Raw genomic sequence first — 23375 nt, 5'->3', positions numbered from 1 at the left:
CAGATGCTGCCAGACCTGCTGAGATTTTCCAGCGACTTCTGTTTTTGTTCCTGAATGATCCTGGGGCTGAAGAGCTTGTCAGATGAGGAATAGTTGAGGACTCTGGTTCTGTACTTAATGGAGTTTAGAAGGATGGAAGGTGGCATATGATTAGAACTGCCAATATCTGAATAAGGGTTCTGACCCAAAATGTCGACTTTCCTACTCCTCTGCTGCCTGACCTCCTGTGTTCCTGTAGCTCCATGCTGTGTTGACTCGGAACACTGAGGGGTCTGGATAGTGTGGAAACTGTTTCCACTAGTATGAGGGCACACCTCAGAGGGATGACCTTTCAGAATTGAGATGAGGAATTTATTCAGCCAGAGGGTGGGTAATCTGTTGAATTCATTGCAGCAGAGAGCTGTGGAGGCCAAGTCATTGAATGTGTTTAAGACAAGTTCTTGAATGGTAAGGGCATCAAGTGTTTGGAGAAGGCAGGAGAATTGGATTGAGAAACATGGCAGGCATGATCAAACGGTGAAGTAGATCAATGGGCTGAATGGCCCGCTTCTGTTTCTGTATCTTGTCGTCTTTGTTAGTGCTCAAATGGATTTGTTTTTCTATCTTATTCCCCTCCCCCACCTCTTTCTCTTCTGTCCTAATCCTCCTTGCTTTCTGCCCATCTCCTTCCTTTGTTCTCAAGTTAGATTGTACTCTCCTTTTCCCATCCCCACTAATCTGTGTGTCTGTAACATGCTTCTTTGCACAACCCTGGCTGAATTGTAAGTTTATCCTCTGGTAGATTGTATCATCTTTTCCCTCATCTTTGTACTATTTCTCTCAATTTATCAATTACTTTTTTTCCCATTTGTTCACATCGCCCACTTTTCTGTTTGTCCCTAAGCCTATCCCACTGAAAAAAATTCCAACTGCTCTCTGGAGTGTGTATTAACATGTTCGTAGTTGACTTATAAATTGGCTGAAGTCTATTCTCCCACTGTACAATGACATAAATCATGGAAGGGAAGGGAGTGCGTGAGGTGTCAAGCACTGGTATACATCGATAGTGGGAAGTGAAACAGGAGTTTTGCAATTCAAGAAAACTTGAAAGCACTGTGCAACTCCTCACTAAAGACAAGTTTTAAATAGTATCAGATCTATGCTGAAACATCCTCATAATAAATGTACCCAGTAATGTGGACTTTGAACGTGTTACGGCAATTTCGGTTATGTGCATTTTGATAATGATATTCTTATAATTGTTTAATCCTAAATTGGTTTCTGCCTAATGTACTTGTATAAACTAGCTTGAGTGTACATATCATATGTTGCTAGCTAATTCTCTTAAGCCTTTTATTCTGAAATGTGTGTTTGTGACTTCTTACAATTTGTGATTTAGCTTTGCTTCAACTTAATTTAGCTTTAACTCATCACCTAGCATAGAATAGAGCATCAATGTCAGATTCTTTTTTTTTAAAAGAAGAGTCCTTCACACGTAGAAAAGTCCTGAATGTTTAAAGCAGTAATAGAAGACACTGAGAATGCGATGGAGAGAAAGGTAGTCAAAGGCTCAAATGAAAATAAAATTAAGGAGATTTTTGAATACTGGCAACAAAAATTGCTGGGAAAACTCAGCAGGTCTGGCAGCATCTGTAGAGAGAAGTCAGAATTAACGTTTTGGGCCTAGTGATCCTTCCTCCGTGCAGGCCCTCTGAGGAAGGGTCACTGGAGCCGAAATGTTCACTCTGATTTTTCTCTATTGGTGCTACCAGACCTGCTGAGCTTTTCCAGTGATTTGTTTTTGTTTCCGATTTACAGCATCCACAGTTCTTTTGGCTTTTATTTGAATACTGGCAGTTAGGAATTAAAATGTCCTAAATGGTGCAATAACTAAAATAATCCCTTGATAATCTGAATTTTCCTAAACATTTTATATTGAATTCTTTGATTAAAATTTTAATTATTCTTTAAGAATGTCATATCCTCTCAGAAGAAGTGTTTGAGAAGAAGGATACTGTACAAATGTAGCGTGCTTATGTTTTGTTTAAAGTTCTGAGTAGTGAAGGTTTTCCTTTTATTAAATTGTTACCTGGAACCTTTTAAAAATTGACATGTTGGAAACTAAGTCTTTTCCAAAAGGTCATGTGGTGGAAATAGGAGGAAGACAGTAATGTCAGTTTTAGAATTAATACAAATATCTGTGACTAACTGCCTGTAAAACTTGTGAAATAATTATAGTCATGTGGTAGCTTTCACAAAGTGTACAGCAAACTTGATATTTCTTCAGAAATTAAGAATAAAGAGTTAGCAAAAACTGTGCATAAAACGTAGATCTCTCTTGCAATCCTAATATTTGGGAACCACTATTTGAACTTTTTTTAAATCTTGCTCTTCAACTTTTATTTAGAAATCTACTTGCCTTCAACAAACCAGCGTATTAACAGCAGAAATATTTTTGGATGGTTAAAGGTCAAATCTCTGGATATATACTGCACTTCTTGTCTTTTGTTAATGTACATTTTATAGTGCATATTTCTTTGCATGTCTTGTACAAGAATATATTTTCCCTAAACTTTAGTAATGTAAATGATTAGCTCTCCTCTTGCACAATGTTTTCTCTTAATACAGAATACTCTGATTCTAATTAGTTTACAGCTTTATTAATTAATTGTGTAGACACTTTGTCCCACTTAATGAGTGATATATTTAGTCAGCAGAGCTGAGAATCTTGAGTGCAGTTCAAGAACTTATTTTCCATGGAGGAAGGGGTGGGGATAAGTTATTGATCAAGTTTAACAATGGCCCAGAAATTATACACAGTGTTAATTAGATTTCAAGACTGAAGTATTAAATTACAAGCTCCGTTCCAGATCAACATTTGAATGGATACCTAGAAACACACATGGCCTATTGTTGACTGTGCACTGATCCTACAATATTATGGTAAATGAATAACACTGCAAATGTCTTGGGTGTAAAACCTGCACGTTGCTAATTCCTAGTGTTAGCCATTAAGAATTCTTCTGTCCCTTTGTTTGGGAAAGAAATGTTTGATGCTTTGTTGTTTAGGTATGACCTGAGTCAGATATGTAACCTAGTGAAATGTGATGTGTATCAAATTAAATTGATGTTCTGCAGTTGCAGAACATTAATTTGTGTGCATTAGAACTTGGTGTCAAGTATCGGTTTTAGTTTGTGATATTTGCTGATCTATTAAATCAGGAATCTGGACTTGTCCTATTATGTGTGAACATCATCAGTGTATGTTATGAATGTGTATTGGTTGATGTGTAGTGTTAAATTTTGGAGCAAGGCAAATATAGCAACCTCCAATGTAATCTTTTGGATTAATTTGGGTTGAGGTGGTCTAGTTTGTGCCAATTTCTGATTCAATAGCTCTGCACTGGCTATCTTTGTTCTGAGCTGAACAGCTATAGCACACTTGTTAAATACTACAACAGTATAACACATGAACTTGTTTATTTCTGCCCACTTGTGAGATTACATTACCATTTTTTTCTATAAACTTTCAGCAGAATCAGAGCTTTATTGTACCATTTCAGGAGACCATTTACCCTGTCATGTCTATACCAGCTCTCAAAATTGCAATTCACTCGTAGCATTCTCCATCTTCTCCCTGTAACCCTGCATGTTCTTCTTTTCAGATAACAGTCTAATTTCCTTTCCACTTCCTGCTGGTGACTTTAGGATTTAAGATATATCTGTTCAGTGGAATGCTGGGTTTTAGATGTAACACAATTTAATGGGATATTTTTCTTCATGGGATATGTTACCCAGCAAGGTGAAGAAACATTTGCAATCAAATACTGGCTCGGTGAGCAAGTCTACAACCTCATCCACAATCCGAGCTACAAATCTTCTCAGGAAAAAATTCTTCCTTTTCTACTAATTTCTTTCCTCACTCAATCTCCTGAAGCCATTAATGAGTTGAGTGTACTGGTAAAAGAACCGGAATGGCAGTCAAGATGTGAATTCAAATCAAACAACGGCCACATTATAAAATTGAATTAAATTAATTTGTTGGTTTGGCACCAGAAAGTGCTGCTAAATTGTTGTCATCTGTTTTGATTGTTCCAGCATCACCCATGTGGCTGTTTTTGATTTGTGAACTTAAACCAACTATATCAATGTTCACTGACTGTTGTTACATCTGAAGAATTCCTGTCAGGGCCCAACATCCATACATGCCCATCAATAGATAGCAGTCAGAAATGAGTTTATTTCTGATTACCTAGCATCTCAAGTTGCAGGGGAAGGAAATGCCAAATTGACATTAGTATGTTTCCTGTTTGAGTCTTGGAACTTAATTTCAACTCATTTAATCATCTATATCAGGCACTAAATGTGCATTACAGTTCTATAATAATAATTCAGTTGGCAAGTTGATAGTCAACTAAAGCTTCAGTAATGCTATGGTGTTAGGTTTGCAGCACCTGTGGTGGTTATTATAGGTAATAGGAAGCAGAAGTTTCTAGTTTTACAGTAATAGCTAACAGCAAATCACAAATCTAGAAGTTGCAAAAATAATCTGTATTTGATTGCACATAGCATTTGGAACAAGGTGGCTGTACTAATTAATATGTATAGCTGCTATTTAATGCAATTAAAATTTAGTTTAAAATATTACCAGTTTAATTTTAGTAGCTGTAATCATAATTAAAAAGAATGCCTGCAAATAAGTGCTTACGGAACCCTTGTCCTTATTTTCAAGCCTGTTCACAGCCTTCATCACTAACCTGTCTTTTCCAGCTATATCCACCCTGTGCTTCATGTTGAGAAAGCACAGCCATTCTTCTAGCTCTGCATTGCAGCTTTATCCCTCACTGTTATCTTTCAAACTTCCTTTCCCTAGGCTTTATTCTATTCAATCTCCAAAGTCCTTTCTAGTTGCATTATATGGTCTATTTAGCACGACAATGAATTCAGTTCCTTTCTGTTGTTTGAACGTTTGTTTGTTGTCCTGATCTCTGACCTGAGTTGGCTATGGGCATTGCTTGCTAGACAGGCATTTATTGCCCTTACCTAATTGCCCTGGAGGAAGTGGTAATGGACTGCCTTTTTTAAACCACTGCAGAGATTGGAGGATTACAGGTGTCCACAGTGCTATTTTATTGAAAGGCTTTTGACCCAGCGACAATGACGGAACACTTTTATATAGTTCCAAATCAGAGCATTGTGTGTCTTGTTCCCAGAATGTTGTTCCCAATGCTTCTGCTCTCTTTAATCTCTGAGGTGGTGAGGTTGCAGGTTTGCACATTGACGAAGAAGCCTTGGTGAGTTACTGCAGTGCACCAAGTCGTTGGTACACATGGCTGCAACTGTAGATCAGTAGTGACGGAAGGGACTGTTGAAAGTGGCAGATGGTCTACCAATCAAATAGGTTGCTTTGTCTTGGATGATGTTAAGCTTCTTGAGTGTTGGAGTTGAACTTGTTCACATAACTGGAGAGAGTTCCATCACACTCCTGGCTTGAGTGTATGTTGCAGGTGCTGTATATTTGTTTTTTATTCCTCAGTTAAGTTGTTAAATGTTTTCCAGTAAAACTGAGGCTCAAACCTGGTGTTTCTGGCGTTACAGATGACCTCCTTGAGAAAGGTTTTTACTCTGAAGAATATTGATGGCATTGTATAAACCATGGCAAGAGTCTAACTAACTACATCACTGATCTTAACAAGAAGCTTGCCACTTGGTCTGTGAGCATTTAACAAGTCACCTCAAAGTTAACCACTTTCAAGATTTTTATCCAACCTAATTAGTCTTCCTCCCAGCTGATGTTGGCTTATTAACAGAATTTGGCATAATTGAAATTGCCTGTGTTTAATAAATGAATGTACTTTTTTAAGTGTGCTATAAACTTTCTCATTCTGACATTGGATTTCAGGAAAATTAAAGTATTTTGCAGTTAAATGGCCATGCTATGAAAGCCTGAGTCATTTGATCTTGCGCTTATAAATATTCACCAAAATTCTTAACGAACATTGTCATTAAGTAATTTGGTGTACTTGGGAGTGCACCTTGTATTGGACTTCTGTGTTTGTATCTTAGATGTATTAGATACTGTTCTTCAGAATGATGTCCGTGGATCTAAGGATAGATTTATGACTTGGAGATTAATATTTTACTGCTTCAACTATGTTTACAAAATGTTCACTCTGCAACTAAATAATTTCTTAAAAACATGAATATCAAATTGTACTATTTGCTTATTTTTCTCTAAAATATTTTTGATGTGAAAACTTTGATCTGCAAGCCATGGTATATATTGATTCTATCAATGGAGTGGTTCAATGTTCATTTTCAGTGGTACAAATTTCATGACAGCGGTGGAACCATGTAGTTAAATGCTATGATAAAAATGTTCCTTCAGGGTACGTTGCCGTCATCCTGAAAACTCATGCTATATAAAATACTTCGCTTGTCGTTGAGTTAATAATAATGTGGACCATTAGAATAGTAAGGCATCAGTGAGAAATTTCAGTGCCAGATTCTATTCACCTATTAATGGGTTGATAAGTAAACATGGCAAAAAGCCACAAAGTCTTTTCCAAACTTGAGTAGGTATACGTCTACAGCAGACCCTAATCACATTTGCTTGCACTTTCCATGTGCTCTTAATATTCTTCAAATGCTGTTAAAGATTGAATCAAAGTGACCACTTGTAATTTGTTCTATTTTCTAATAACCCCAAAGCAGAAATACTTTGTCACCCTACCCATCACTCTTCTAGTAGTTGTACTAGATTTATGTCTCTCTTTCCCTTCCTTGAATTGATAATCTTTCCAATTTACACAGTACCTGATAAAACTTGCCATAATCTGTCTTTGATTCAGTATCTTGTTCATTTTTATATTTATTGCCAACATATGAAAATACCAGGTTTTTTTAAGGATGTTCTCATCTTCTGTCCTGTTTTGACGATCTGTATCCTTACATTCCTATCCTTTCATTTGGCTCAAAATTTTACTATTAGTCTTTATTTTCATTCCAAATTTTTTGTTCAAATAAAGCAGTTTGTGTTTCAGTGCATGCTCCCTCTCTGTCATTGGCCAAATCATATATTAATATGCAGAATATGGATTCCCAAAACAGATTGCACAAGTTTGAAGTAATTTCAAAAATACTAACTACATGTCAATCACAGACTGAATGAATGTGCAAACATTCTAAATGTTCGGATGGTTAAAATGTTGGAGTAAACTTTTGAAAAAAACGGTAGGTCTCTTGAAAAATTGTCTCCTTCCTCTCAACTTCATTCAACCCAAAATGAACTACATTTAAAATGATGGATTGCTAAAGAGAAATTATTCATTTTTGATATGCATCTGTTTACTTGTTCGTTGAGGGCAGGAATAGCTGGATCACTATTGGTGGCACAGGCTAGTGACAGTAGGAATAAGAGGATGGATCAGATGAATGCGTGGCTGAAGAGCTGATGCAGAGGGAAAGGATTCTCATTTTTGGACCATTGGAATCTGTTTAGGGATGGAAATGACCTGTTTAAGAGTAAAGGTTCCACCTGAATTGGAAGGGGGCCAATATCCCTACAGGGAAAATTGCTAGTGCTACTTGGGAGGCTTTAAACTTGTAACGGGTGGGGATGGGGGTGTGGGACCAAACTGATAGTGAGAAAAGGCTGAGGTTGGTGCAGTGGATAAGGGGAGCATGTCTAATAGTCAAGGCAGACGAGAGTTTTGTAGAGAATGAGGTATGTTTGATAAATCAAACTGCATTTACTTCAATGCAAGAGACCTGGCAGGTAACTTAGGGCATGGTTGGGGACATGGGACTGGAATATCATCATAGCTATTACAGCAGCGTGGCTCAGGGATGGACAGGGCTGGCAGCTTATTGTACCAGGGTATAGATGCTACAGGAAGGATAGAAAGGCAAGATAAGAGGGGGAGTGGTGTTTTTGGTTGGGGAGAAAGTTACAGCTGTACAAAGGGAAGATGTTCCTGGAAGATGGTCCATTGAAGTTATATTGGTGGAACTTAAGGGGATGATCACTTTGTTGGGATTGTATTATAGGCCCCCAATAGTAAGTGGGAAATTGAGAAGCAAATATATAAGGAGATCTCATCTCTAGCATAAATAGGAATATAATGATAGGGAATTTTAACATTCCAAACATAGACTGGATGTCATGGTGTTAAGGGCTTGGGTGGGGAGGAATTTGTGTGTACAGGAAAAATTTCTTGCTCAATATGTGATGTACCTCCTAGAGAGAGTACAATGCTTGCCCTTCTGTTGGGAAATAAGGCAGGGCAAGTGTCTGAGGTGTCAGTAAGGGCTCGCTTTGGTGCAAATTCTATTATTTTTAAAACAGTTATGGAAAAGGATAGAACTGACCAAAAAGTTAGTTCTAAATTGGAGTAAGGCCAATTTTGACGTATTAGACGGGAACTTCCAAAAGTTGATGGGGGGAGGATAGTCACAGATAAAGGGACACTTGGGAAGTGGGAGGCTTTTAAGAATGAGAGAGAGTTCAGAGACAATATGTTCCTATTAGTTTGAAGGGCAAGGCTGGTAGGTGTAAGGAATGCTGGATGTTGGTCAAAAAAAGCATAATCAGGTGTAAATGGCTGCGATTGAGTGAATCCCAGAAAAGTATAAAGGCAATAGAAGTATACTTGAGGGAAATCAAGAGGGCAAAAACAGGACATGAGATAGCTTTGGCAAATAGAGTTAAGGAGAATCCAAAGAGATTCTGTAAATACGTTAAGGCAAAAGAGTAACTAGGGAGAAAATAGGGCACTTTAAAGATCGGTGTGGCCATCTATTTGTGGAACCACAGGAGATGGGTGAGATGCTAAATGAATATTTTGTCATTATTTACTGTGGAGAAGGACTTGGAAGCCAGGAAACTTGGGATAATAAATATGAAGACTTTGTAAGACGCAAATATTAAAGAAGTAGTAGTGCTGGAGGTCTTAAAATGCATAATGATAGATAAATCTTTGGGACCTGATCAGGTGTTTCTCAGAACTTTGTGAGAAGCTAGAGAAGAGATTGCTAGACCCCAAACTGAGATATTTGTGTCATCCACAGCCACGTGTGAGGTGCCAGAAGAGTGGAGGTTGTCTAATGTAGTGCCATTACTTCTTTTTAAAAAAAAAAAAAAAGGTTAGAGAAAATCCAGGGAATTGTAGACTGGTGAGCCTGACATCAGTGGTGGATAATTTGTTGGAGGGGATTCTGAGGGACAGGATTTACATGTATTTGGAAAGGCCAAGGACTGATTAGGGATAGTCAGCATGGCTTTGTGCATGGCAGATCATGTCTCACTATCTTGAGTTTTTGAAGAGGTGATAAAGAAGATTTGAAGGCAGAGCTGTAGATGTTGTCTATATGGACTTTAGCAAAGCGTTTGACCAGGTTCTGCATGGTAGACTGGTTAGTAAGGTTAGGTCAAATGGGTGCTGCGGAGCTAGCCAATTGGATACAAAATTGGCTTGAAGATTGGAGACAGAGGGTGATGGTGGAGGGTTGTTCTTCTTCATACCAGAAATCTGTGACCAGTGGTGTGTAACAAGGATCTGTGCTGGGCCCACCGCTTTTCTTCATTTTCGTAAATGATTTGGATGTGAATAAAACCAGTTAGTTGTGGTTAGCAGAGGTAAGGTTAGTGAGTCTGCAGATGACTTCAAAGTAGGTGGTGTACAAGATTATCTCCAAGTACAATGAGACCTTGATCAGATGGGCCAATAGGCCAATGGGTGGCAGATAGAATTTAATTTTGATACATGTGAATTATTGCATTTTGGTAAGGCAAACCAGGACAGGGCTTACACAGTTAATGGTAGGGCCATGGGGAATGTTGCCAAAGAGAACTAGGAGAGCAAGTATATAGTTCCTTGAAAGTGGAGTCGCAGGTGGACAGGGTAGTGAAGAAGGCATTTGGCGTGCTTGCCTTCATAAGTCATAACATTGAGTATAGGAGTTGGGATGTCATATTACGGCTGTACAGGACATTGGGGCCACTTTTTGAATACTGCAAACAATTCTGGTTGTCCTTCTGTAGGAAAGATTTTAGAGATGTTTTCAGCACTAGAGGTTTGAGCTATAGGGAGAGGCTGAATAGGTTGAGACTGTTTTCCCTGGAGTGTTGGAGACTGACCGGTGACCTTTTTAGAGGTTTATAAAATCAAGGGCATGGATAGGATGAATAGCCAAAGTTATTTCCCTAGAGTGGGGGTGTCAAAATCTAGAGGATATAGCTTTAAGGTGAGAGGGGAAAGATTTTAAAAGGACCTGAAGGACAACAACTTCACACAGGATGGTGTGTGTATGGAACGAGCTGCCAGAGGAAGTGGTAGAGGCTGGTACAATTATAACATTTAAAAGGCCCCTGGACGGGTATATGAATAGGAAGAGTTTAGAGTGATCTGGGCCAAATGCTGCCAAATGGGACTAGATCAGATTGGGATGTCTGGTCGATGCGGATGAGTTGGACTGAAGGGTCTGTTTCCTGTATGACACTGTGGCTCTGTGTTTCAGGCATAATTGCTCTTCAGGAAAACTATTTTTCACGGTTGCAGTGTGGTATCGCCAAACGAGGCAAGTGTGCCTATTGCTACTTGGATATGTACCTTGTCGAAGAGCTAGAATATAAAATCTAAAATGCCTTTGTACTATTCTGGTATACTTCACACTGCAATTTTATTTGATGTCTCTGATTTTGATGAACCAGTACACTGTGTTTTAGATTTTAAGTTTAAACACAACCTTGAGTTTTGGTAGGTGAGTGAGTGGTCAGAGGAACATAAACTCTAATCAAAGAAAATACAAATTGTCAGTTTGAAATTAATTAGTGTCAACAAAATGGGTGAGAGAGAATGAGAGGGGCAGTTGGTTTTCTTTGCACCAAACAGCATTTGAACAATCAGATTGCCGTCTACTGAGTGATAAGTAAATGCTGATACATTCAACAGAATGTTGTAATTTTAACATTGTCCATCTGATATGAAGCAGTTTGTTTAAATTGATGACATTCATAATTAGGAAACTAAAGTTAGCAGCATTCTGAGGAGATGGTCCCTGAAAAAACATGATGTTGGAAAGTATACTTTAGCCAATGCAACAGTATGCATAAAAGCTGATATTGTTTCTTATAATTCAACCTTGTGGAAACTTTGTAACCAGACATACTTGTACACCGTGACCAGAGTCTGCAGAAGTGCAACCAGGAGGTTATTTTTCCACTTCAATCACCATTGATCTGACTTTGAGGAAGTTGGCAGGTTTATAACCTCTGGAAGTCCTGTAAAATGGTGCAGTGAGATCACAAGTGTTATCTTTCCTCTGACAATGCGATGGAGTCTCTTTAGTTTATCAAAACTAATGTGCCCCAGTATCCTATACAGATTGGAGTAGGGTTTCTGTCTACCTGTGGTTTGCATAAAATTCTGTCATTGTACTAGGTCCAAAAACTGAATGTAGTGAGGAATTGATTTTAGTTAAATTTGATGATTTAAGCTTCACTGACAGTCCACCCGGTGGAGGTTGTCAATAGCTGATCCCTGAAAATGAGCTAAGTTCCATTTTGATTTTTCTTTTTTTTTGCAACTTGTTGTTTTTAAAGTGTTAGGTTCCAGGTTCAATTTCTGATCAGTGTTTCCCTTGGTTGATTCTGACCTGGACAGTTATGTTGTGCTTGGTGTTGGCCATTTAGATTAGGAAGGCGTGAAACTGGTTCTGATCACTCTAGGAAGAGTGTAACCAGTACAGGATTGGTTTCACCACAATATTTGCCAAAGTGACTTCCAGATGTTATTTGTGCACCAAGATATTGACTCACTTGACCAGCAGCTGCAAGAGAAATTAGTGTATTTTCTTCATACCTGACTCCTAATTGAATGTTGAAACTGTAAAGAGCGAGAAATTAGTTTCTATTAGGATCAGATGTGAAATCTACAATTTTGATTAAATTTGGTACTGTACCCAGTTCTGGGTTTATCGGCTTTTACTTAACAGCAATAACTTCCATCCTATGATAGTCTTGCCTGTCCCCATACCATTAAAAGAGGCATAATGTTCCTTCTTTCCAGGTGTCTTGTTGATTCCATCTTTGCCTCAAATTTAAGTACAAAATACACAAAAATATTACAGCATAGGAGGAGGTGATTTGGTGTCTGCACGCAGTTTAAATGAGCATCATGACTTAGTGCCATTTTCCTGCCTTTTCCACATACCCTTGCACAGAGGATGATAACAATGCCCTACGTGATCCAAACGTACTTGCGTGTCCGACCAGAGTCTGCAGGAGTGTAATCAGGAATTGGTTTCTCCAGTTCAATCACCACTGATCTGACATTGAGGAATTGGCAGGTTTGTAGCCTCTGTCAGTCCAGTAAAATGGTGCAGTGAAATTCCTGTCCATCTCCCAACTTCGTTCTCGAGCGCATCTCAGACGGTGACCAAAAGCAGCACAGCGCCACCTCATTCCTCCTCCACCCAACATATGAAGCCGACTTCCATTCTTGGAATTCAGATAGGGCCGGGAACTCGTGGAAAACTTGCCTCTCGGCCAGGAATTTCATAGGCAAGATTTCTCTGGGATTGCTGAATTTACTCAAGTCTCTACTCCCATAGCCAGGTATAAACTAGAGAAAGTCTGTGCAATGGTAATGTCACTGGGCTCATAAACCAGAGGACCTGGCTAACTGAAAGAAGCACAGCTTAAAATTCCACCACAGCAGCTGGGGAAGTTTAAATTTAACCCCAAGTAATAAATCTGGAGTCAATAGCTAATCCGATATGGTTATCAATTGTCAATTTTTAATATTTCTCTCATTATACCTGATAAACTATGAATTTGTTTCAGATTGATCAAGATGGATTTCAGCAAACTTCCCAAGATACGAGATGAGGACCATGAGACAATGGTGGGATATGTCCATGGTGTCTCTGGTCCTGGTGAGTATTTCATTCGTTTCCATATCACGAAACAGCTGGGTTGCTGCAAAGGAATGTGTGAAATGTGTTTCTTTGTATCAGCTAAAGATATCAGTCATCCTAAAATATTGCTGATGCACGGAAGTCATAGACTTATAGTGGACAGTGACTTCTATTTGGTAGGGGTTAAGATATAAGGTCTTTTATAATGCCTCTTTACTCATCAGGTTCTTCCTCCTAATTTCAAGGGCAACTGTCAAAATTTGTTTAATGCCTTGCAAATGTGTTGCAAATTATTCTGTTCCAAATCTACAATAAACTGCCATCCAGAAACCATGATCATTCAGATTTAAATGGGCAATGCTTTGTGCAATTGCAAAGTTCTGTTAAGGTTGCTTGCTTTCAAGGATGTGTTAACTTGTTTCTTTATTCTCTCTTCCAGTTGTCACTGCCTCTAATATGGCTGGGGCAGCAATGTATGAGCTGGTTCGTGTAGGTCACAGTGAGCTGGTTGGTGAGATTATCCGTTTGGAGGGCGATATGGCAACAATCCAAGTCTATGAAGAAACTTGTATCCTTTCGGCATCGATTAACAGTATAAACTTGAGGAAGATACTCAATAGAACTTTTTTTTTCTGGCGGACTGAGGAAATTTGTTTTCAATGTCCATTTTGAGCATGCAGTTGACTAGACAGTTCTAAAGAAGTGCTATATTAGACTCCAGGTTATAGTCCAACGGGTTTATTTGCAAACACAAGCTTTTGGAGCCTCAGCCCTCCTTCAGGTGTTAGGAGGACTGAGGCTCCAAAAGCTTGTGTTTGCAAATAAATCTTTTGGAGTTGAACCTGGTGTCATGTGATTTCTGACTTTGTCCACCCCAGTCCAACACCATCTCCACGTCATATATTAGACTGGATAGATTGACTGTTTTTTCCCTCTACGCAGACCTAATAAGTTTCTCCAGTGCTTTGTTTTTAATTCACATTTTCAACATCTGAAAATTTTGCTTTTAGCTGACTAGACAGAATGAATCTTGAAGGAAATTATGCAATTGAAGGACAACTTACACTAGTGATGAGCTCTTGAGCTAGTGATAAGAAAAGACCAACTGGTCCTCAAGATTGTCTGTCCACAGATCTGCTCAAACTCAACCTGACGAATCATCCAAGGATGATTCGTGTTTTTCCTGTAATTTTCCAGGGTAACATCATATATCATTTTTAATCACATTTGCCTTGGGCAAGGAATGTTTCTTAGAAGCTTTTAGTTGCATTTTTAGTGTCGTGCTACTTGCTCCCTTCCCTCTTCTAACGTTATGAAATTGACTAACAAGGGAAAGAAAAGCTGGCTGATTCATCAGTCTTGTCCCCACACTTCATAACCAGACACTTCCTTTATCCCCTTACCCTACTACAACCATGCGATCACTTGGAGAGGCAGAATAACCCTGGGCCAAGGAAGTAAATGTACTCGCCTGACTGAAGGTAGCCACATAATCCGTAAAATTATTTCACAGGTGACGGCTTCCTTTTAGTAACTTGTTCAAGTAGCTGTTCTTGTGTGTGGGCTTGAAAAATTAGTGCAGGTTTTACAGCCCTTTAAAGTTTCATGGAGCTTGGTTAATCATTTTATCAGAAATGTTGTTCGTGTTTTTTCTAAGCACTCACCCAAAAGCTGGTGTATCTGTTGGAGATCCAGTCCTTCGTACAGGGAAACCTCTTTCTGTGGAGCTGGGCCCTGGCATCATGGGAGCCATTTTTGATGGGATCCAACGACCACTAAAGGATATCAATGATCTGACGCAGAGTATTTATATCCCTCGTGGTGTCAACGTGAATGCACTGAGTAGAGACTTGAAGTGGGAATTTACTCCTTCCAAGAATATGCGAGTAAGACCTTTCACTAAATCTATTTGATTCTCAAAAAGAGGCTGCCTCTTACTAAATATGTTTTTGTTCTTAACTGTTTTGTAATGAATTCTAAACTATGCATCATTCTGATACCAGTATAATCATTTAGTACTTTTCTCAGTAATAAGAAATAGCTTGGATTTGACAGAATTTAAGAAGCCTGTTGACTTCGGTCATATTAGCTCAACTCTGTCTATAGTTAGTGACCTTGTACCATGGCAACAAGAACCAATGTCTGTGAGTTCTAGTAATAGCTGACTATTGGGAACTACAATTTATATTGATTATTTTGTTACCCTTTGAACTCTTAATTGTTTATTTTTAGGTTGGTAGTCACATCACTGGTGGAGACATATATGGATTTGTCTTTGAAAATTCTCTTATTAAGCACAAGATCATGCTTCCACCTAAAAGCAGAGGAACTGTTACGTATGTTGCCCCACCAGGGTGCTACGATGTTTCTGTGAGTATGCCATAAATCTGAACCAAATGTGTTCCTAGTTGTATTGATTGCAAATCTGTTTCACAATGTCAAGATGATTGTGATCACACTTGTACGTTAACATAAGAGCTATGAAATGACCCAGCAAAGAACTCTTCTCAAGCGCAATTGGTGATGGACCGTAAAGCTTGCCTTGTCAGCAACACCCATATCCTCGGAATGAGTTTTTAAAGAATATTTGTCTAATAGAAAGAAGTCCTAAGATGTTTTGCAAAGCTGTAAGCAAAGAGTATGAGTTACTAGGAAAATGACCAAAAGATGGATTTGAAGGAGGGTCTTTTAAGGAAGAGAGAACTGGAAAGGCAGGAAAGTCAAACTTCCTTGTGAGGATGGTTGAATGACTGAACGCCTGGCTCACAGCGAAGGGGCTGAAGTGTGCGGTGAGGTACAGAAGAATCTTGACTCGCTCTCGGGCAGACTTTGAACTAAGGAAGAAGCAACTTGGATCTGGAGAAAACTTTAACAACATTTGAGTTGTGCCAAAGTCCAAAACCTAAGCAAATTTGGCTTTTATTTGTTCAAGTGTATTGGCATTGCTGGCAAGAGCAGCAATTATTGTTCATCCTTAACTGTCCATAAAACCATGATGGTAAGCTACTTTTTTTGCAACACTGTGGTTCATCAAATAAGGCATCTCTCTCCAAGCCGTTCGGGGAAACAGTTAGGTATTCTGACCCAGTGACATTGAAGGAAAGGTGGTGTAGTTGCAAATAAGGATGGTGTGTGACTTGGAGGGTAAGTTGCAGGTGGTAGTATTCCCATCTGCCTGCTGGCCTTGTCCTTCTAGGTGGTAAAGGTCACAGGTTTGTGATCTGCTATTGAGGGAACCTTGGGGAGTTGCTGCAATGCATCATGTAAGTGGTATAAACCATTTTTCCCTCTAAGTTATGCAACTGCTCAGAGGTTCCATGTACATCAATCAGCATGCCAACACAGACTTTCAGTTCCTGAAGTCACTGAAGACCCTGGAGGTCCACAAGGCAACAGGGAAAAATTACAGGCAATGTAGGTACACACAGCAGCCGCTGTGCAGCTGTGGTGGAGAAAGTGAATGTTTATTGTGGTGAATATATCTTAATAAATGAATTTAACAAAATCTCCAAGCGCATTTAGATAGCAACAAAGCTGTTCAAATAGCAATCCTTTGTGAAGATGGTAATAATCGTTTCTTGCTCTTATTTTCTCCTCCTTCCTTGTAAAGGATGTTGTTCTGGAACTTGAATTTGAAGGCATTAAAGAGAAGTTCACCATGGTTCAAGTATGGCCTGTACGTCAGGTAAGGCCAGTCACTGAGAAGCTCCCAGCAAGTCACCCTCTGCTGACAGGACAGCGTGTGCTGGATGCACTTTTCCCGTGAGTCTATCTTCAACAAAATACACCTTGGTTCAAACTCAGACTTATCAAAATTCCCAGCTGCAGCGCCTTTTCATAACAATGCAACAGACTGATATAAAAAGCAGCATTTAAATTCCTGCCAGACACCATCTGAAGCTGAGATCAGCTGCTGTTTGGTCTCGTGTAGGATATGTGCAAAAATCATGGAAGGTGGCAGAACAGGCTGACAATGTGCTTAAAGTCATGTGGGATCCTAGATTTTATAATTAGAAATAGAATACAAAAGCAAGGGTTTTACGAGAGATCGCAACTGATCCAGCTGAGTTGCTCTTGCAAGTGACCAGCTTAGGCAGGATGGACTGAATGACCTGTCCTTGTCCTGTAGTATTTGGTGATTCCATACCAAGATGGCTTTCTGGACACAAACTGAAATTCTGCTAGAGAGACTCAAAAACTGTTTCAACTGGGTACCAAATGTCAGGTTTTGAAATATAAAATTTCCTGATTCTGACCCAGAGCCACGTGCAATGTGACTGTTACGGGAGTTGATGTGGGCCCCAGTGATGCATGAAATTGATGCAAGCACAGACTGGTATAGAATAATCATTCAACTCATGCCTGTACTTAAGTCACTCACTTTCACAGCTATTTTTCTTTTGTCCCCTCTCACCTACTTTTGCTTCCTCTCCCTGAAGAATGGTCTTCACTCATGAGCACTGTCTCGTCAAGCCTTGTATGAAGTTCAGATGAGGAGTTTTTATGGAAATAGCGTTGCTCACTTGGGGAGCCATGTTATTACAAGCTATCTCGTGGTGATATCTGTCTTGTTTTTAAGACTACTCTTACTTCAGTGCCTTATAGCTTGACGATCATCTTTTTGAGCCATGTGAAGAGAGCTTCTTCTCAGAATTAATAGTCACTAAACAACACTCCTCTTGATATGGAGACTAATATGCATTGATTGTAAGGAATACTTTGCATTTTTATGTTGACAGGAGAGTCAGCTTATAAGGGATTCATTTGTATTTTTTTCTCCTGTTCCTGTGTTTAAGATGTGTACAAGGTGGAACCACGGCAATCCCAGGTGCCTTTGGGTGTGGAAAGACAGTGATTTCCCAGTCTCTCTCAAAGTACTCTAACAGTGATGTGATCATTTATGTTGGATGTGGGGAGCGTGGCAATGAGATGTCTGAAGTACTGAGAGATTTCCCAGAGGTTAGTTCAAGTTATTTTCAAACAGGAAATACTTTTAAAATTTGAAGTTATGTTTGCAGATAATTTTTTTAAAGAGAATATTCTGAATATCCAACTTGGATTCCTCAACTAGTTAAATGGGCATCAAGCTAGCTGAAGTGCAGAAATTCTCATTTAGTCTACTGAAATTGACTACCCTCTTGACAATCCTGACCCCAAACTCCTTTTCCCAAACATTAGCTTAGAGCTGAAAAGGTGTACACAAGAATCAATTTTAAAGTTTTTTTTTATTGTTTTATGCTATTTAAAATGGTGCCTGATTGTGGCAACAGTTGAAGCTTTTCACTGTATTTTCATGCAAGTGCAAGTGACAATAAATCATTCATTTAATAAATCTTTCTCCTGGCATGGGTGTTCCTACTTTAGATGATGCTATCTTACGTCTGCTATCTTAGCATTTGTAATTTTTCATCATGATTATTGTCTATTGATAGATTTGGTCTTCCAATCAACTCCTATTATTTAGCTATCCCCTGTTGGGTAAAGATGGCAGGGCTATAATTTTACTGATACTTTTTAAAATGAAAAAAACACACAGCATTGCAAGTTTATGTTTGTAGATAACTGAATAAGTGTGCCAAATGGCCGCCTCTGTCTAAATTTAGAATTTAGATCATTCTGGATGCTAATGTGCCCTATTTTTCTTGTTCCTTTTAGCTGACAATGGAGGTTGATGGAAAAGTGGAAAGCATTATGAAGAGAACATCCTTGGTGGCTAATACCTCAAACATGCCTGTCGCTGCCAGGGAAGCCTCCATCTACACAGGTTTAGCATTTAATTATTTTATATTTTAGTTTGCTGCATTGAATTGTGATTTGGTTGTATTGGCTTTTACTGGTTGAGAAACATTAATTGTTCTAACAATTAATTATTCACATCAGCGTGTGAATAGATCTTATTTGAAGGTAATCATACATTTACTTGTCAGTGTAGTAAGAGATAAGAAAAGATACCCTCAGCTCTACAATTAATAAGACAAATTTGTTACTGTTTGCTCCTGATTACCCAACCAACCTTCCTGACCTTTTATTTAAATGATTTAGGGCACCTTGCACCTTTGTTTTAAAACTGTTATTATCCCGTCCTTGAACAGCTATCTTTTCACTCCTTTAAAACTTATGTAGTAGTCCATCTCCACCCTTGCTTGTGTCTCCTATGTTTTGGATGTGTCGTTTCCTAGATCTGTGACAGTTGTTCCCTCAGTTCTGTGTTTGAATTTCTTCAAACTGACATTTACTAAACCCAAGTGTCTCACAATTTACCATGTAATAACCATGTACTGCTACCTCTCTGCAGCCTCTCACAGTTCATCAGTTGATTCTGAGTTCCACTGTCCAGTTTCTTGGAATCGTCTTGGTTTGTCGCCATTCAAATCCCAGCTGGAAGCTTCTCTTTTCAACCCTGAGATGTTATTTTGACAGTATTCAAAAGATTCATCCTTTCCTTTATCCTCATCTGTTGGCTGCTGTTTGGTGACAATATATCAAGCAGTGGACTGATGATGAACCCAATTCTTATCTATTGCTTCTCCCCTGCCAAGTGCAGAACTGGTGATCTGCTTACCGCACTACTCTATTATTACGATGTAATGAAATGATGCAGACTTCTCAAAGTTTATACTGAAATATTCTCTACTTAAATTTGTTTCTTCTTGTTTGACACATTTTAAAGGCATTACACTTTCTGAATATTTCCGCGATATGGGTTATCACGTTAGTATGATGGCAGATTCCACATCCCGATGGGCTGAGGCGCTCCGAGAAATCTCCGGACGTTTGGCAGAAATGCCTGCTGGTGGGTTTTTTGTGAACAGTGTTGCAACCAAATTAAATAATAGCGTACATTTTAGAAATGAGATCGTGATCAGGACAAATTCAGGTCATGCTGCAGGTTCCTCCTTGCATTTATTGGTATCAGTTTCTCCTGATACTCTTGAGGGTTTTCCTTTTATGGTAATTAAGTCTAACTTCCTCATTTCAGCAAATTTGATAACTGGCAGCTAATATGTAATAATGAAAAGCTTTTTGTTTCCAAAGGCGGACAACACTGCGCTGGGATGAGTTGAGGCTTAGTTTCAAATAATTAAAGCAACTTTACTTTTGCAAAAGGATGTACTAAGATGCCTTCTGCAAAGATTGTGTGAAAGATGCAATAATAGCAAGCATTAGTGTATCCTGGTTTTGCATTATTCTATGTTTCAGTAATGTGTATTCAGGGCTGAAGATCATATTGGGACTGCTTACTGAAATGCCATCCATCTCATCCTGAGGCTATCCAAGGCAAATCCAAAACATGTAGCTCAGATTCCATTTTTCTGAAAACAGTTGCAACTAGTGGAGTTTAATTTAAACAAATGTGAGATGTTGCATTTTGGTAAGGCAAATCAGGGTAGGACATAGACGGTTAATGGTCAGGTCCTGGGGAGTGTTGCCGAACGAAGAGACCTTGGAGTGCAGGTTCATAGTTCATCAAAAGTGGAGTTGCAGGTAGACGGGGTAGTGAAGAAGACATTTGTTACACTTGCCTTTTATTTGTCAAGGCATTGAGTATAGGTGTTAGGAGGTCGTGTTGCGGCTGCACAGGACATTGTTTAGGCCATTTTTGGAATACTGTTCAATTCCGGTCTCCCAGCTATGGGCAAGATGTTGCGAAACTTGAAAAGGTTCAGAAAAGATTTACAAGGATGGTGCCAGGGTCGGAGGGTTTGAGCTATAGGGAAATGCTGAATAGGCTGGGGCTATTTTCTCTGGAGTGTCAGAGGCTAAAGAGTGACCGTACAGAAGTTTGTAAAATCATAAGAGGTATGGATAAGGTAAGCAGCCAGGTGTTTTCCCCAGGGTCAAGAAGTCCAAAACTAGAGGGCATCGGGTTTAAGGTGAGAGGGGAAAGATTTAAAAGGGACCTAAGGGGCAACCTTTTCAGGCAGAATGTGGTGCTTGTATGGAACGAGCTGCCAAAGGAAAAGGTGGAGGCTGGTACAGTTACAAAATTCAAAGGCATCTGGATGGGTATATGAATAGGATGTGTTTAGAGGGATATGGGCCAAATGCTCGCAAATGGGACCAAATTAATTTAGGATATCTGGTTGGCATGGACGAGTTGGACCAAAGGGCCTGTTTTCATGCTGTACATCTCTGACTGTGATCTGACTTAGACCTGTACTTTCAGAAGACTGATATGATCCAAATATTTGATGCAACTAATCAAGATTGTGATAGAAGCTAACTTGATCTGTTTTTCTAGACAGTGGTTATCCAGCTTACCTGGGCGCCCGTTTGGCCTCGTTTTATGAGCGTGCAGGTCGGGTGAAGTGCCTGGGAAACCCTGAGCGAGAGGGTAGTGTCAGCATTGTCGGAGCGTAAGTCCTTAATCAAACTAGAAGCATTAGCCCTGTGTGCAAGGGAGTTGATCTCAATGGGAAGCTACTGATGCCTTATCTTGTCATTGCTTTAAAAAAATTAAGTACACTATGTCATGCTTATTTTGAATTAAAGTCTGCAATGATATGAAATGAAATTAAGAGTAATAATGCATGTTGTGTGATTTTTTTTTTCTCTCTTTTCACTCCGAGTTCTGTCATGCTTGAATCACAATATTATCATTTTGGTTCATTGTGCAGTTGGTTGTGGACAATTTTTAAAACCATCTCCACTGAAGACTTGATATGGATTTTTTTTTTATATATCCTGTGTCCTAGAAATCCACACGACAAACCCCAAAACACCACCTGAACAGTTCTGGGGCTTTGTGTATCTAAATTGCTTTAATCACAGTCTTAATCCGCTAATGAGGTTCTTAATCTGCTAATGAGGTTTGTGTCTTTTTAAGCACTCATGCAAAGCAATAAGAAACTCCCTCAAGATCTTAGATTAAACAAGGCAGTTCAAATTGTGCAATCCTGCTTGATTAACAGTTCAATGCTTGCTCTCACTTTCTACGGCATATCCTGCATTCTGGTGCTGCAGGATACAAGTTATCTATCAGGCAGTTCTGTATAGTTTCCACAGGATCCTTTAAAATCGCATCCAAAGGAAATGTGGTCTGTGGTATTCTTTCAAGTCAGTGGTAAAGTATTAGGTACTATTGGTGCATGAACAATAGCTTGTGTCACTCTTAACAGGTGGGTAATAATTAGACTATTTGATCATAGTGCTGTAGAAATTCAAAAAGTTCCTGCTTGCAAACCATTTTCAATCTAAGAAATCTAATATTTTGACATAATCTTGTACTAAAACCATCTATTAATATTATTTCTGAATGCTAATTGACTTTTTCTGGCTTTTTTCATTTATTCAAACTTTCACCTTTCCTTTTTCTCTCCTCTTGCCCTTTTGCACTTGTGGATTCTACCTTCTCCTGTTTTTATTACAAGTGGTTCTTTCAACAAATAATTTAAGTTGCATCTAGATTAGCTGCCTGTTAAAAGTTTTAGATGCTTTTGTCAACTCCCTAAACTAATCTTTTCTTTTATGGCAGTGTTTCTCCCCCTGGTGGTGATTTCTCCGATCCTGTGACATCAGCTACTCTTGGTATCGTGCAGGTAAACTGAAACAAATTTGAGCTTCTTCAGGCTTTTCATTTTTACCACTCCTGTTGGCAGCAGTAAATAAATTTAGAATGATTGATCTGTTATTATCTGCTTTAACATGCATTAGGTCACATTCAACTGCAATGAGGATGATTCAGTGTATACAATCGATCAATTTGAATTTTACCAAGGATGGAAAGTTTTGGATGTTTCTAACTCATGCAGTCATTCATATTTTTATGACATTTGTTAGTCTGCTTAAGAATTGATGTATTATCTATTAGCATTCCTGCATTTCCACATTTTGTCCCATATAAAACATTTTGATTTCTCTGAAATCCATCCACACAAAAAAAGAATTATTTTTGGCTGAGTGTTTAGAGGGCTCAGAATTTGCTGATTTGTGCATTCTGCTGTTTGGCTGGAATTATTCAGGAGCATACAATAAGAGCAGGAGTAGTTTATGCAGCCTGTCGAGCTTACCCTACAATGCAATACCATCATGGCTGATCTTGAGCTTCAGTTCCACTTTCCTAGCTGCTCCTACATCTCTTGACTTCCTGAGAGAGACTACAATATAGCTCTAAATGTAGTTAACAATGGAGAATTCATAACCCTGCGATCATGAGAATTTAAGATTCATAGTATTTTGCAGTCCTAAATGATCAATCCATTATCTGAGATTGTCCCTCTGTTTTTTAACTTCCCCAGCCCATGATAATCAGCCTGTCCGTGAACATATTATCACGCCCCTTCAAAATCTTGAACGTATGAATGAGATCACTGCCCATTCATCTAAACCTGAGTTCAGTTTGCTCAGCACTTTGTCATGTGGCAACCCTCAAACCCCTACAATCAATCTAGTGAGCTTTGCTGCACTATCCCAATGCAAATATATCTCTATTCTTAAATATGGTGACCTAATTACTTCAAGTGTGCTCTCACCAAATC

At 38.9% G+C, this 23375-nt stretch overlaps 1 protein-coding gene across 1 annotated transcript in view; it reads left to right on the top strand.

Annotated features, from left to right (window-relative positions):
* atp6v1ab (ATPase H+ transporting V1 subunit Ab) overlaps nucleotides 1-22537 on the top strand; it is a 23453-nt gene extending 916 nt beyond the window's left edge. Inside the window, exons 2-11 of the mRNA XM_020513843.2 lie at nucleotides 12824-12915; nucleotides 13337-13465; nucleotides 14569-14783; nucleotides 15130-15267; nucleotides 16508-16659; nucleotides 17694-17856; nucleotides 18553-18661; nucleotides 19568-19690; nucleotides 21140-21254; nucleotides 22373-22537. Of these exons, the coding sequence (XP_020369432.2) occupies nucleotides 12834-12915; nucleotides 13337-13465; nucleotides 14569-14783; nucleotides 15130-15267; nucleotides 16508-16659; nucleotides 17694-17856; nucleotides 18553-18661; nucleotides 19568-19690; nucleotides 21140-21254; nucleotides 22373-22445 (1299 nt within the window). The 5' untranslated portion in view covers nucleotides 12824-12833 and the 3' untranslated portion in view covers nucleotides 22446-22537. The remainder of the gene's footprint in view (nucleotides 1-12823; nucleotides 12916-13336; nucleotides 13466-14568; nucleotides 14784-15129; nucleotides 15268-16507; nucleotides 16660-17693; nucleotides 17857-18552; nucleotides 18662-19567; nucleotides 19691-21139; nucleotides 21255-22372) is intronic.
* Nucleotides 22538-23375: the final 838 nt, after the last annotated feature.

Source organism: Rhincodon typus, chromosome 6 (assembly GCF_021869965.1).
Source record: "Rhincodon typus isolate 14 chromosome 6, sRhiTyp1.1, whole genome shotgun sequence".
Taxonomy (NCBI): Eukaryota; Metazoa; Chordata; class Chondrichthyes; order Orectolobiformes; family Rhincodontidae; genus Rhincodon; species Rhincodon typus.
This window is presented reverse-complemented; position numbering and strand designations above follow the sequence as displayed.